Genomic DNA, 15,198 nt, shown 5'->3' on the forward strand with positions numbered 1-15,198 from the left:
GGGCTGACGTACGTGAAATTGGTTACATAATACACGTCTACGTAGAAACTCAAAGGAGTTGTAGTATTGCAGAAAGAGTTGATGGAATGTCATTTTAGGGTTAGATGTGAACATGGGGCCTATTCAGGGACCATTTTGAGGGTTTATGTCGGATAGCCATAATTCCAACACATATTTATAAGGAAATAGAAAGCTAAATAATACACTGTCAGGACAAAAAATATGGGGCATCACTCTTGCTGCAACCAGCAGAAGGTTAAGAGGGGTCTTTGGTCGCCTGAGGAAGACGAAAAACTCATTCGATACATCACAACTCATGGCTATGGCTGCTGGAGTGAAGTCCCTGAAAAAGCAGGTTAGTTTAACAGTTTAAGCTTATATCTTGTGTTACAGAATAGGCCAAATTTTCAGATTTTCCAGATACATATATGATACATGTAAATACTCCTCATGAACACTTGATCAATTTTGTATTTTAGGGCTTCAAAGATGCGGAAAGAGTTGTCGTTTGAGATGGATAAATTACTTGAGACCTGATATCAGAAGAGGAAGGTTTACACCAGAAGAGGAGAAGTTAATTATCAGCCTTCATGGGGCTGTAGGGAACAGGTTTTAGTGACTATTCTTGTTCAACTTCTACATTCTAACCCAAGCCCCCACCAAATTTTGCTGCATTATGCATAAGTCATCGCACCTAAAATATTTCGAAGAAATTGAAATATGCATCTCAAAATTAATCTGCAACTCTCTTTTGTGCTATAGAACTTAAAAAGATCAAGTCTGGATCAAGAAGTCTTGATTAATTTTTGGAAGAATCTTGAAGCAATGAATTAACTTTGTTCTGATTAAGACAAACACACTGTTCTATACAGGACTTTATCATGATAAAGAGTTGATCATGTATGTAATGTGTACATATTTTGCTTAAAATATTATGTAAAGGAGTTTTAGCTTGCATTTTCAAAGACGTTAAGAAGGAAATGTCAAAAGTTTCTCGTAGTGTGATTTTCAAATGAAAAGTATTGCATTTTCTTAGTCAAGCATAAATTATTGTTGTGTCTGCTATACGTTTTGCCTGCTTTTCCACATTCCTCGTTTGCTTAGTATTTAAAGATTTAAACTTCAAGTTCACTCTTCAGTAGAGTTAATAAAAACTTCAAGTGCAATCTTCTTATACAAATATTATTCATTAGTAGATTTAATTGATTTTTTTTACTAATGAAATGCTCACTTACTCGAGGATTTTTTAGATGGGCTCACATAGCAAGCCATTTGCCTGGAAGAACCGACAATGAGATAAAAAATTATTGGAATTCATGGATCAAAAAAAAGATAAGAAAGCCCTCATCAGCATCTTCAACAAATATCACAACAAGCATTTCTGAACAAAATTCCCAATTCACCAACGCACAAAACCAGCAGATGGACTTCTTAAATCAAGATTTGGCTACAAAGAGACAGATTCAAGATACCCTATTTCCTTTACCTTGTCCTCCATTCATGTTTGACATTGGTTTAGCATTGGAGGGTGCAAATGGAAATGTTGATGGAAAAATGGATCAGTTTCTACAAGAAAATACAGGATTAATGAACACTGAGACATGGCAAGTAAACCAAAATCAAGAAATGATCCAGCCAACTTCATTTACGAGTGCACTGGACTCGAATTGTTTGCCTCCATTGATGGAGAACATAGAGAGTATGGTGCCTATAGAAGTGCAATCTTGTAGCATAAATGTGGAAGGAAAAATGACCCTTGATTGCCTGCAGAGAAATGAGCTTAATGAATGGGTTGATATACAACAATGTCCCAATTTTTACTTTTGGGACCAAGCAGCAGGACATCTTGGTGGGCATGATATTTACCCTACTTCATCAAACATGGGAACTATTCTATCTTCTTATCCTTCATCTCTCTAAAAAAGGCCCCATAATCGTGTTTGAGTCTTTTTATTCTATTTATTTCTTTTGTTTTGTTTGCAAGGATTTAACTTTTATAAGTTTGACATAGGAAGATGAGAGTTTGATTGTTTCTTGGAGCATGTAAGGAAACTCAAGAGACAAATAAATACTAAAGTTTAAAGGTGTTTGATCATGAGACATTTATTTCCTTTTCTCCTTCATTATGCCTATAATGGGGGTTAAATAATGACATTCTTTTGATTTTTATCAATTGCCAAATAATTATATCCTTTTCATATGAACCAATTTTTTGTATTTTAGAGAAATAAGTGAATCCCGTAAAAGAACACGCAATACTACTGAAAAAATATGCATAGAACTCCATTACTCATTGGGGACATATTGAAATTTCCAAGAAAATAAATAGTAAACGAGAACAAATATGGTTGGTGTGAACAGCTATCCAGATGGATGATGGATCAGTAAAAAGAACTCAATTTTACAGATATTGCACTAGTGGATTTGGGATTTTGAAGCTTAACAGTGATATACATCTGATTTCATGTGCAATTTCTAACTCCTAGTAAGTTCAAAAAAAATATGTAATTGTAGTGGAAATTATACACCAAGGACTTCGAATATGTGCAATCGAACTCAGTTTCAATGCAAACCGAATCAAACACCAACCAATTGAATCGGCTCAATCCACAAAAATTTTACTATGGTTGCCCAATTGATTTAAGCTGCAAAGGATCAAGAAAGGTGCCTGCAAATATCACATAGATGGAGGATAAAAGAGGTAACAAACAAAGCTTTCAACTCACAGCTTTCTATCAAACACCGTTGCCTCAGTGTTTTCTCTTTGCAAACCCACAATTCACACAATAGGGCGAACGCATATATATAACTTTAGGGCTAGTGAAGTGAATGGACCAAAACACAATTGGACTAAGTAACAATACATGAGATGGGCTAACAAACCAAAGGGAAAGTGGGCTAACTCATAAAGAGCCAACCAACTAATGCATAGACCACGAGTTACACAAATTAATAGTTCCTTTCAATTGCCCAGTTGTGTTGATACCCAATGAACTTGTAAGCAAACAATATGAAATTTATACTTGTCTAATCAAAATAATCACATATATTAGATATACCTGCTTCATGTATTCTAATAAATATATTTTTATACACTTATGCTGGCCTAAAAATATAGACATAAATAGTTATTTTGATTAATTATAATCTAATTTATTGCATTTTTCTTATTAGGTGAAAATCGATGATTGGACGTGGCATTTGAATAAATAAGAGAAAAATGCAAAAAAGACAAAAAAAAAGAAGGTAAAATCCAAAGTTCAGAGACCTAATTGCAACTTTTTAATGATTGATTGGAATCACAAAATAAAGATTGAAGATATTATGGGATTAATTGGATGCAATTAAAAGTTATAGGACTGAATTGCAAGAGAAAATAATTTGAAAGAGTCAAGAATTGAATTCGGAGACCGAATTGCTCATCTGCCAAAATTACAACAAGTGTCTAGGTAATATCCCTCAGTGCCATGGTGACACATTGCTAAAAATTTCTACCGAAGTAGGTGCCTAAGAGCAATGCGGAAGGGATTTCGGTGCAGTTTTTCTTTTTGACTTCAAATTCTATTTTGGAAACTAATATTTTCATGATTTTTGATCCATTTTCAACCCCTATAAATATTGAACGTAGGCACATCATTAATAACCTCTCGTACACTAAAATTCATCGGTTAAAATCATCAAACAAAGGCCAATCTATTGTTCTTATGAAAATTAAAGTGCAATTACTAGTTTTCAAGAAATTGGAGTTTTAACCTTGATTTTTTGAGAGGCAACAAGAAGATATATTGAAGATTTATCAATACATCATTGAAAATATTCAAGATTTCAGGATCCTCCTCCTCCTTCTTCTTCATCAATTTAACATTTGGGTTATGTTTTCCAATTAATTATGATTTCTTGCGATTTTATAATGCTAGGCTAGGGTTTTAAATATTAAGACATTGATGAACCCTCATTATGATGTTATAATATAAATTCGATAATTTGATTTCCAATATATGTTTATTCTTAGAAAATTGTTATAGAATTTAACGAATTTTTAATTTTTTGATCACTAATTGGATTGATTGTGAATTTTATTGTTTTCAAGAAAAATAGGTTATAAAACACTTTCTAACAACCATAGTAAAGCTTAATAGGAGATTGAGATATACCACTATATTTTACATGATTTTTATAGACGTTCTTGCACTTTTAATGCATGTTTTCATATTCTCATATTTAATAGTGATATAAAAATGTCACACGATAGAATAGATTTCTTTGATATCAAAAAATGCTCTTAATTAATTTAGGAATATTGATCAACAAGAATGCACACATATTATCATATTATTTAAATGCATTGAAACTGATTAATAAGGGAATTCGAGATCTTAGTAACCTTATTATGTAAATTTACAAAAGCTCATAATTCGATCACTAAGATTGTTATTTTATTTATTAATTAGCATAAATTCTCCAAACAAGTTTGCTATTCGATTGAAGTTAACACTAATTGACACTAGATTAAGTACATGGTCATAATGGTAACGATACTTTATTCATCACGCGATACAGTAAACTTGCGAAATATCACATGATCAAAATTTTGTGCCATTATTGGGAACTATTTTATTTAATTAGTTTTAGTTATATTTAGCTTTAATAATAATTTTTTTAATGTATTAATTTTAGTTCCATATTAGGAAAATATTACAGTGCTTTATCTTTTTGTTTTCAATATCTTGTATGAACAGTTCGAGGCAGGGTGATCTCACTCAATTTTATCCGAAAATCGAACGAACATTCAGGTTGAGAAGAAAAGAACAGATAGAAGCATAACCCAAATAGTAAGTAGGGCTGATGATAGAAAATATACAAAATTAAGTGACCATTGAGTTAAATGTAAATGCATTACATCTGTTTGTAACTGCTAGTAATGAGAATGAGAAACTAATGGAAGAATATATGGTTCCACCAGTGACATAAAGCAGATCCAGCATAGCCTAATTGGTATTTGGACAAGCAAATTTTCAATAAGGGCGGATGTAATAAATATATTCCAAAATGCATTATAGTTCTTTAGGAGACCGAATGTCAATCCAAATGCTCATATCTCAAGATTTTTGTATATGTGTGCGACAATTGAATATCTGGGGCTTCTAGTGATGCAATTTGACTTAGACTTTACACTTTGAGAGATTCAGCTAGTGAATGGTTGTACACATTTCTACCCCACAGCATCACGACTTAGGATAGTTTGAGCTAGAAGTTCTTGAATAAATATTTTCCCCAAAAAAGGATTATCAAGTTGAGAGATGAGATCTTCACATTCTCATAGCTTGATTCAGAGTACTATTACAAGGCATGGGAAACATACAAAGGTTTGCTTCGACAATGTCTGTAACATGGGTTGCAAAAGTGGATACAAATCCAGTTCTTCTACATTGGATTGAATCCGACTAATAGTGATAATGTTTACTCTACAAGTGATGGGTCAATTACAAAAAGGACACGGGATTAGTTGTATCAAATCATGGAAGATCTAGCATTTAACAGTGCACTATGGTCGACAAAAACATTAGGTAGAAAAGGAGCTACTGGGATGCACGAGATTGACACATTGATAGCTATTTCAGCATAGTTAACAGCACTTAGATATCTATGGTTTGAAATTTTACATCCGAAAAATTTTATATAAAGCCAAAGTATGAATTTCAACCTTAAAATTTTCCTTTAATCTCAATGGTTTAACATGAATTGGCTCTGATACTACTTGTGGAATATTTATAAATTTTAAACTTTATAAACTTTACATAGTTGTCAAAATCTACATGTCAAATTACCAAGATAAATAATTAGTGCGGAATACATCTTGATCCATTGATTTGTATCTTGAATAATGAATCTTGAATTATAATCTTTGAATCTTGTCTTCCGGAATTTTAATCTTGCTTATGGATTCTTAAATTCTTGAATCCTTCTTCTCGATTCTTGAATTTCTTTTGTGGCTTTGGATCTTCTTATTTAATATGCTTTCCCTCTAGATTTTTTCTTTTTTTAATGGGATGATACAAGAATGAAAAGTTGTATATGAATTGGAGACCATATCCCTATTTATAGTTTTCATATGTATTTCGTTTATTATGAAAGATAATTCTAAAGGTATCTGATCTCTACACATGTAATTCAGCCCACACTTTATTTATGCGTCTTAAACTCAATTACTTAATTCTTTATGAGATCACTTTAATTTTGGGATTAACTTTAAAATAGTCTTTATACACAATCAGTTACATATGTTGGCACACATGTCAAATTATTAATTTTTCAACCAGGAAGGCATGTTGTTCTGTCGTGTTATTCTGCTGGTTTGGCTCCTAGAAGATTCTTCAATAGGGAAATGAAGATTTTACCTAGTAGTTCGATGCCCTTCTACTTGTAAGACCCGTGGTCGCTTGCTATCTTTCCATTCGTTGAATTGTGTGAGTAAAATTCTTAGCTGCCTCCCGAAATTGACCATTTGTGTATCCATGTTTCATGTGGAGAGTTTTCATCGTAACTTTCCTTATTTCATTACAGAATTTCAATATTTGGCTCTTGTTGAGTAGGAAAACTTCGAATACCACCAGAATGACTTTGGCTCACAAGAAAGGCCTTTATTTTAGCACCAAATTGTTGATGGCATAAATTGGCGTAGTACCTTTTTATCAACTTTTTTGAATTTAGTGCAAATGTCAAATATTCTTCAATACATGAATTAGCATGGTCCGAATACGTATGAGCTTAAATAATATTTCTCTCGAGAGAAAAGTGAGGATTGTGTAAATTTTTGGTTGAAAATGACCCTTTTATAGAGGAACTTTGTTCGGTTTTGATACTCAATAAATCTCGAACAATGATATTAAACAGTGTCGGATTATATATCATAGGCCACGATCGATAAGTGAAATATTTATCAACCAATCAATTCATATATTCGACCCGAAAATAACGTGGGTTACTAGTTGCTCTCTTTGCAAGAGCCGTGTGTTTTTTTGCTTATGTTTGAGAAGAGAACAAAACTGGTTGTCTCCTTTGTGGTCTCCTTCAAGTCCTTGTTCTTCTTGTCTTCTCTTTGCCTTTGTGGTTTGTAAAACACAACCATATTATTGTCCCTTTGTGAGTATGAAAAGGGAATGCAACCATAAGTGGATTAGAGTTGTGGGTTTGAAGTTTTGGTTGATTGGTTGATATATTGATTGGTAAGTTTGATATGAGCCTGGAATCCATCGATTGAAAATCCATTCCGCAACATTTGGTATCGAAGAGAGGTTTTTGGTGGATTTTCTGGCCAAAAAGGTTCAGAAATGGACCTGAAAATGTGCAAAAATTAAAACCAAAAACTGTCCAATTTTTTAATTTTCTATCGGATCTGCTTGGTTGCTTTCTGGTGAAATCACTTACCTTTTGGACAAACCAAGATCACCAGCATGTTCAACAGACCGAGACGCATAGGGAGGGTGGCACGTGACCGGAGCGACAGGTGCGTGGACCTTCGGCGTGGGCACCTGGGGACTCCTCCATCAATAGTGTCTTTAGGCAGTTTTTTCTGGACAGCGGTGGTATTAGTTTTCAAGTTTGGGTGTTATTGAAAAAATTGGATAATTTTGCCCTTGCGTGTTCGAGATTCAATTTTGCTCAATTGGTTGCTGGTGACTCTGGGACGAATAGTGACAGTCATTAAGTAACAAATTTGTAGTTCTCGTAATTTACGGACTCAGATTGATCCGCTCTGGTATATTAGCTTATCTCAATTTGAATTTCAACATTAGTGCGTCATCGTGTGGAGTGACAATAGGTTTGTGATTATTGTGAATGGGTAACATTGCTCGTGCTAGAAATTTAGGAATTATTTACTCTGTTTGAAGTGTTGGTTTTAATTGAAAGTTAGTAATTGCTTTTGTGTTCAATTGTATGCATTACGTGAAAATTTGAATTTTTGTTAACACGAACACCTGGACTTGACCTATTCGAATATTCCCTTGATCTAAAATCGTGAATCTTATACAACTCTGAAAATCTAGAACGGTGTATATTTCGGTCGTAGGATTACCTTGTGTGACCTATCTGTGCATTTGATTGTTCTGTATTCTTAAAAATGTCTTTACACTTTGAAGTTGGAAATTTTAATGGGAAAGGGAATGTTTCAATTTGGTAACAAAAGATGAAGGGTATTTTGGTCCAACAAAAAGTTTCAAAAGCCATGATGGCAAATTTCTTGCAAACTTAATAGAAGCACAAAAAGAAGAGTATGATGAACTTACGTACACTTCAATTATTTTACATATATCTGACTCTGTTTTGAGAAAAGTTTAGAAATTTAATTCTACAAAAGAAATTTGGAAAAAGTTGGAGGACTTATATTTGCTTAAATCCACTCCTAATAAATTGTACTTGCTTGAAAAATTTTTTAATTTTAAAATGGATCCTTCAAAGGAGCTTGATGACAATTTATGTGTCTTTAAATTAGTTCAATACATTGTTAATTGTGATGAAAAGATGTCTGAAATATATAAAGTCATTATTTTGCTTAATTCTATATCTGATTTATATAGAGAGGTTAAGAATGTAATTAAGTGTGGTAGGGACACCTTAACACCATAAATTGTCATAGTCTCATTTAGGAGTAAGGAGATGGAGATTAAAACTTAAAAGATGATAAGAAGAGTGGTGAGTTATATATGTTGAGTAGTAGGATGAAGTTTAAGCAAATAAATCTGGGCAGAACTCAAGACAATAGTGATTCGAGTAGTGATACCCAATATATTCCGGGCAATGATATTAAACAATGTCGAATTATATTTGATAGGCCACGACCGATGAGTGAAATATTTATCAACCAATCAATTCATATACTTGACCCGAAAATAACGTGGATTACTAGTTGCAACTTAATTGGTTTTAATGTTGCCTTAGCCCAAATTCATTTATAGAAGGGCTTCCTTGTGTCTCGGCCCATTACGTTGTGTCTTGGCCTAACCTTTTGTATCTTACCCAATTTGTAATATACCTAAAACTATATATACCAACTCCCTTTGCAAGAGCCTTGTGTTTTTTTGCTTGTGTTTGAGAAGAGAACAAAACTGGTTGTCTCATTTGTGGTCTCCTTTAAGTCCTTGTTCTTCTTGTCTTCTCTTGGCCTTTGTGGCTTGCAAAACACCACCATATTATTGTCCATTTGTTGGTGAGAAAAGGGATTGCAACAGTGGATTAGAGTTGTGGGTTTGAAGTTTTGGTTGACTGGTAGACATATTGATTGGTAAGTTTGATTTGAGTCCAGAATCTATCGATTGAAGATCCGTTCCGCAACAAACTTGAGCAACTGAAGTTTCAAGCATCAAAACAAAGAGAATATTAAATAATCAACATTAAGTGTCGTGGAAGCGCTCCCAAAGATCTTCTAAATGATGTTTTTCGGGCTCAGTTTCACGTTATCTTTATCGACTCCAACCCTGAACCAATATATTCCATCGATTGCTTTTCAATCTCATCCACAAAGGAAGAGACAATAGCGTTGATTTGTAGGCCATAAAGGCACTAGAAAGACAATGGAAGAAGACACAAAGAGGAGGCCGAACTCACAAAGAAAGCCTTTGTTTTATTATTATTATTATTATTATTATTATTATTATTATTATTATTATTATTATTATTATTATTATTATTATTATATTTCAATTTTTCCATTATACGGTGGATTTCAAATATAATCTCACGTTTGTTCGAGCGAAATTTAAGCAAACTCCCATTTGTATGTTACGATATTGTTCATGTTTCTGTCATGCGTTACTCTTCAAGAAACATTTTATATAAATTAAGAGGCACATAAAGCTATTTTCATACAAGATTTATATGAGATTTTGAGAAATAAAAGTGAAAATATTCAGAGATTTTGAAATTGGATAGAACCACATCTTAAGTTAGGGAGAATTTGGTATGGATTGCACGAAAACAAATTGAGAATAGTGGATTGATGGAGGATTTTAACTCATTTATTTGAACTTAATTAATTAAGATGAATAGATTTCCGTTAGTTAACCGAATTAGTTTAAGGAGTTAAATGATTTGAATATTATTAATTATACTACTAAATTACAATATGTTTAGAAATAAAATATGCAATTAGAGTAATTTGCACAAATATAAAAGCAAAGGTTTAAAATCCCAATAACTAAAAGAAGTTACATATGAAAAGAAAAGAGCTTTAACCTCCCGGGGGGGGGGGGGGGGGGGGGGACATCGGAATCTTGAAACTGAAAAGGTGGGCTTCACTCCAACCAAAATCCTAAAGACAGACTCCCTAAAATACACATTACCTAACTTATGTCCGTTATTTTTTCAATGTAGGTGGCGAGGCATATGATGGAATAATTGATGCAGTTCCTTTGTCTTGACGTCTTTAGTCGTCCCATTTTGCATATCTGCTGGTAAATACAATATATTTTACATCATTAAGGCTATCGGCGGAATGTCTCCTTCCAAGAAATGCAAGTTGTGTCCAATACCCAGGACTTATTATTATCAGCGGCCATATGATTGATATCAGCAAAGAAACGATGAAAAACACAAGATTATATGACATATTGGACAATGCCAAAATTTGATAGCTCACCATAAAAAAGCTCAGAGATATGAAGAGATATAAGTACCATGGAACAAAATATATGAGTATTGCGCACGTTCCAAATGCCATACTGAAGATAACTGTGTTAATTATTGTATATATAGGAATTATTTTTTCATCATGAGGAGGAGTGAGAGTGGCTTGATATGATGCAGTTGCAATCAGCACGGCTACTACTAGAATAGCATTACGCGTACTCCCTGACAATCCCAATTGCATATGAACACCAAGTTTTATTAACATTTCAGAAAACAACATTCTTGAACTCAAATATTCTTCAGTTGTGGCACCCTTGACAAGTGATGTACGATGCTTAGCTCCTGCTCGCATTAAAATTTGCCTTGCATTTTCATTTCCAGACTCTAGGATATCCAAGGCCGTCTTACCTTCCATATTCTTGTCATTGACTTTTACCTTTCCGATTAATAACTCCAAAAACTGAACACAAAAACAGGTTCTGTTAAATATACATATTATTGAACAACAAAGGTGCTTATCAAACAATAATACCAAACGGATCTATTGCTCTCAACAATATATGATTTAATGAATGGACATTTAGTCAAAGCAACATGCCTGGTCTTGGTTTGCTAAAGCTGCAAGATGCAGCACGGTGTTTCCTTCTACATCTCAGAACTTTTGTATTATCAGTCCTCATAATCCAACCGATCAAAACCTTGAAAGCTCTAAACTTTCCTTTTCTGACAGCAATATGCACAGCAGTCTCATCTCGAATAGTAAAATCCTTGATTGCGGATGGGCATTCCATAAGAAATTTGATCAAAAAATCTATATTTTCTGTTTCCACCACATAATGCAAAGGAGTGATTCCTCCTCTCCCTGGGACACGAATGAGGCTTGGATCATGATTGCCAATCTGCTCTGCAGCACTGGAATGTTCATTATGCAAAGCCACATGTTCATTATGCAAAGCCAGGTGCAAGGGGCTAAGGTCATCAAGGTTCAACTTCTTCCCCAGGGAAGGCTTTAGCCTCAAGATTTCAAGAGCAAGGTCGGTACGGCCTTCACAAGCAGCAATGTGAAGAGGTGTTTGAGCAAATGGCATCTCATTGGGGACTTCCAAGTAGTGAGGATTGGTGCTAATTGTGTTGTACAAGGCAACAATATCTGGATGTTGAGTAGTGTCCATTGAATTGGTGTTGAATGCAAAGCAGAGGCAAGATATACAGTAAGCTTTAAGTTTGTTGGGCTGTGATGCTCAATGGTCTTTTTTTGTTTTAGGGGCCGTGATGACAAAAATGGGCTAAAGCCCAAATTACTGGTTTTACAAATTACTAGGCTCTTGCCCAATAACTTGACCCGATCCACCCTGGCCCAAAATAGGTTTAAAAGCGTGTTTCTATAGCGTGGCGTTTTTAACGCAGCCAGAAACACGCTTTCTTCAGTTTCTCTTGGGAGCCCCTGACCGTTGGATGAAACTTTGATCAATGGCTGCCTTTTGTGGGTATAAATAAAACCACCCCTTGCCCTAATCAGCTGGAACGTCATTTTTCTTTTTCTTGAGCAACTACCTGAGATTTCGAGAGCCTTCCAAAACCCTACTTCTTCTTCGTGAACATCCAATCTCTGATTGGATTCATTTTCTGAGTGAAACCGAATACTAAGAGATTGGTAAAGGTTTGGTGTGCGATTTTACCCTTGTGGTTTCCTTTAAACTGATAGAGGAAAACCTTAGGGTTGGGGGGATCGAGTGGGTCAAACAGACGGGTACAATCCTGTGTTTTTCATGAGTCTGAGCCTTAAACTGAAAGGATCTCCATCTGATGCCTTTTGGTTTTGAGTTTTTCTACGAGCTGCAAAACAAATTATGATCTGAAATATTTTCTTGTAACTCATTCTTGATTGTTTTATATTTTTGTACTTACATCTTTGTGTAACAGTGGTATCAGAGCCTTCGGTTGGCTCGTGTGGGTGAATCGAACTACGTTCTTGCGAGATACTGTAGATCTGTGACTGGAGTAGTACGATCTTGAGTATAGTAGACTGTCGGCTTCGTGAAATCTGTGGTGGTCAAGTGAAACGACCACCACTGTGGTTTAATTCTCTGACCCCCAACCAATTTTTTTTTTTTACTGTCTGATCTTTTTTGTTACATGCCCTAATTGACTAATAATGATTTTCCTAATTGATTTTGCATTTGGAATTGTGTGATTAGTTATAATCTGCCTATACTTGTCTATTAATCAGTATTGAAGTATTCTTGAAAATTTTGTCTCTGATTCTTGTTATACTGAAATATTATAACAATGCTTGTGATTATCTTTGTTCTCGGTTTTTTTGTATTAATACCTCTCAAATTTTTCTTTAACAAAAACCTTTACCCTCCACCCAAGCCTTGACCTGAGATCTTGAGTCTCACGGAATCCTGGTAGGGCTGGGTAGTTGATCTTTAAACTTTGTACTGGATATAGTGTGTATGTTAAAGTTGTTATTTCCGCACTTACACATATTTTGCTGTCTTGCCTGTAATAGTAAAAATCTCTGCCTCTTATCTGCCTTGTTGTGATCAAAACAGTTTTTTTTAAGTGTTACCTATTTGTTCTATAAAATGACCACCACTAGCTTTGAACTTGGGGTCTTTAATGGGAAGGGAGATTTTCCTATATGGCAACAAAAAATGAGAGGGGTTTTAGTACAAGAGAAAGTGTCTAAGGCAATAACTGGAGAGTTTCCTGAAACAATGACACAAGAACAGAAAACTGAATCAGATGATTTAGCTTATACCTCAATCATTCTCCACCTCTCTGGCCAAGTGTTAAGAAAAGTAGGAAAATTAGAAAATGCTAAGGCTCTGTGGGAGAAATTAGAGGAGCTGTATTTAGTAAAGTCTTTACCTAATAAGCTCTTCCTTCTAGAAAGGTCTTTTAGTTTTAAAATTGATCCAACTAAAGACCTGGATGATAATCTTGATACCTTCAATAAATTGGTACAAGATATCACTAATGCAGGGGATAAGATTTCTGAAGAATATAAAGCAGTAATACTTCTTAATGTCATACCAGAGGCATATAGGGATGTCAAATCTGCCATTAAGTATGGCAGAGACACTTTGATTCCTGAAGTTGTTATAAATTCTATAAGAAGTAAAGAATTGGAACTTAAAACTGAAAGATAAGAGAAGGAATCTGAGATTTTGTTCATGAGGGGAAGACAACCAAATAGGCAATATAATAACTATCCAAATCAAAATCATTCAGGAAACAGTAACAGAAAGAAATTCAGGAGTAAATCAAGATCTAAATCAAAATCAAGAAATAACAGGAAATGTTATGGTTGTGGTAAACTTGGACACTACATAAAAGATTGCCATAACAAGAAAATAGAACTTAAAGAAAAGAAAGTTGATGAGGGAAATGTTGTTGAGCCTGCTGAACCCAATACAATTGATGTATATGTGATGGCTCAGCAACCTGATCTGGAAGTGGCAAATTATGCTCACAACAGATATGTCCATGAGTGGGTATTGGACTCAGGTTGCACTTTTCATATAACACATGAAAGGTCTTGGCTTCAAGATTTTAAGAAGGTAGTAGGTGGTGAAGTGGTTATGGGGAATAACATTGCCTGCAAGGTTGAAGGCTTAGGTAATGTGACCCTAAAATTTGAAAATGGATACAAATATACCCTAGAGAGAGTGAGGTTTGTACCTGAACTCAAAAGGAATCTAATTTCTATGGGAGAATTAGATGACCTAGGGATGTGTGGTAGGATTGGAGATGGGTTGATGAAAGTGATCAAGGGATCTCTTGTCATCTTTAAGGGTATAAAGAAAAATGGAATCTATGTAGTTAAAGCTGAAACAGTACTTGAAAATAATGCTACTGTTTCTAACACTGAATCTGATTCCACCCTAAAATGGCATAAAAGGCTTGCACATGTTGGTGAAAAAGGTCTTACAATCCTACATAAAGGAGGGGCATTTGGTAAAGACCAAATATCAAAAATACCCTTATGTGAAAGCTGTACTTTAGGCAAACATCACAGACTCCATTTTGATTCTGGGAAGCATAAATCTTCTTCCCCATTGGAATATGTCCACTCTGATTTGTGGGGTCCAGCCTCCACAACTACCCAAGGGGGAAATAAGTATTTCCTCTCAATAATAGATGATTTTTCAAGAAAAGTGTGGGTGTTTCTATTAAAACACAAATTTGAAACTTTTGAAAAATTTAAGAGTTGGAAAGTCCTTATTGAAAATCAAATTTCAACAAAGATCAAAATTTTGAGAACTGATAATGGACTTGAATTTTGTAATTTAGAATTCGATAAATTTTGTGAACAAAATGGAATCCTAAGACACAAAACTGTCCCATACATTCCCCAACAAAATGGGGTGGCTGAGAGAATGAATAGGACCTTGTTGGATAAGGTCAGGTGCATGATGGTGGGGTCTGGAGTTCCCAAGGTGTTGTGGGGGGAGGCTGTTATGATAGCCACATATATAGTGAATAGAACCCCATCTAGTGCTTTGGAAGGAAAGACACCTGAAGAGAAGTGGTTTGGGAAACTACCAGACTATTCCCACATTA

At 34.6% G+C, this 15,198-nt stretch overlaps 1 protein-coding gene across 1 annotated transcript; it reads left to right on the forward strand.

Moving 5' to 3' along the window:
* Window positions 1-212: 212 nt before the first annotated feature.
* Window positions 213-2,090, forward strand: LOC111398556 (transcription factor MYB41-like). The gene is made up of 3 exons (XM_023025516.1): window positions 213-355; window positions 480-609; window positions 1,251-2,090. Exons 1-3 carry the CDS (start codon window positions 223-225, stop codon window positions 1,918-1,920), a joined length of 933 nt encoding a protein of 310 aa, XP_022881284.1. The 5' UTR covers window positions 213-222; the 3' UTR covers window positions 1,921-2,090.
* Window positions 2,091-15,198: the final 13,108 nt, after the last annotated feature.

Source organism: Olea europaea, chromosome 8 (genome assembly GCF_002742605.1).
Source record: "Olea europaea var. sylvestris chromosome 8, O_europaea_v1, whole genome shotgun sequence".
In the NCBI taxonomy this organism is placed as follows: Eukaryota; Viridiplantae; Streptophyta; class Magnoliopsida; order Lamiales; family Oleaceae; genus Olea; species Olea europaea.

Coding starts and splice junctions, on each gene's coding strand:
- LOC111398556 (XM_023025516.1), top strand. CDS start 223: ATGGGGCATCACTCTTGCTGCAACCAGCAGAAGGTTAAGAGGGGTCTT. Junction 356..479: donor TGAAGTCCCTGAAAAAGCAG/GTTAGTTTAACA, acceptor TTTGTATTTTAG/GGCTTCAAAGATGCGGAAAG. Junction 610..1,250: donor CATGGGGCTGTAGGGAACAG/GTTTTAGTGACT, acceptor AGGATTTTTTAG/ATGGGCTCACATAGCAAGCC.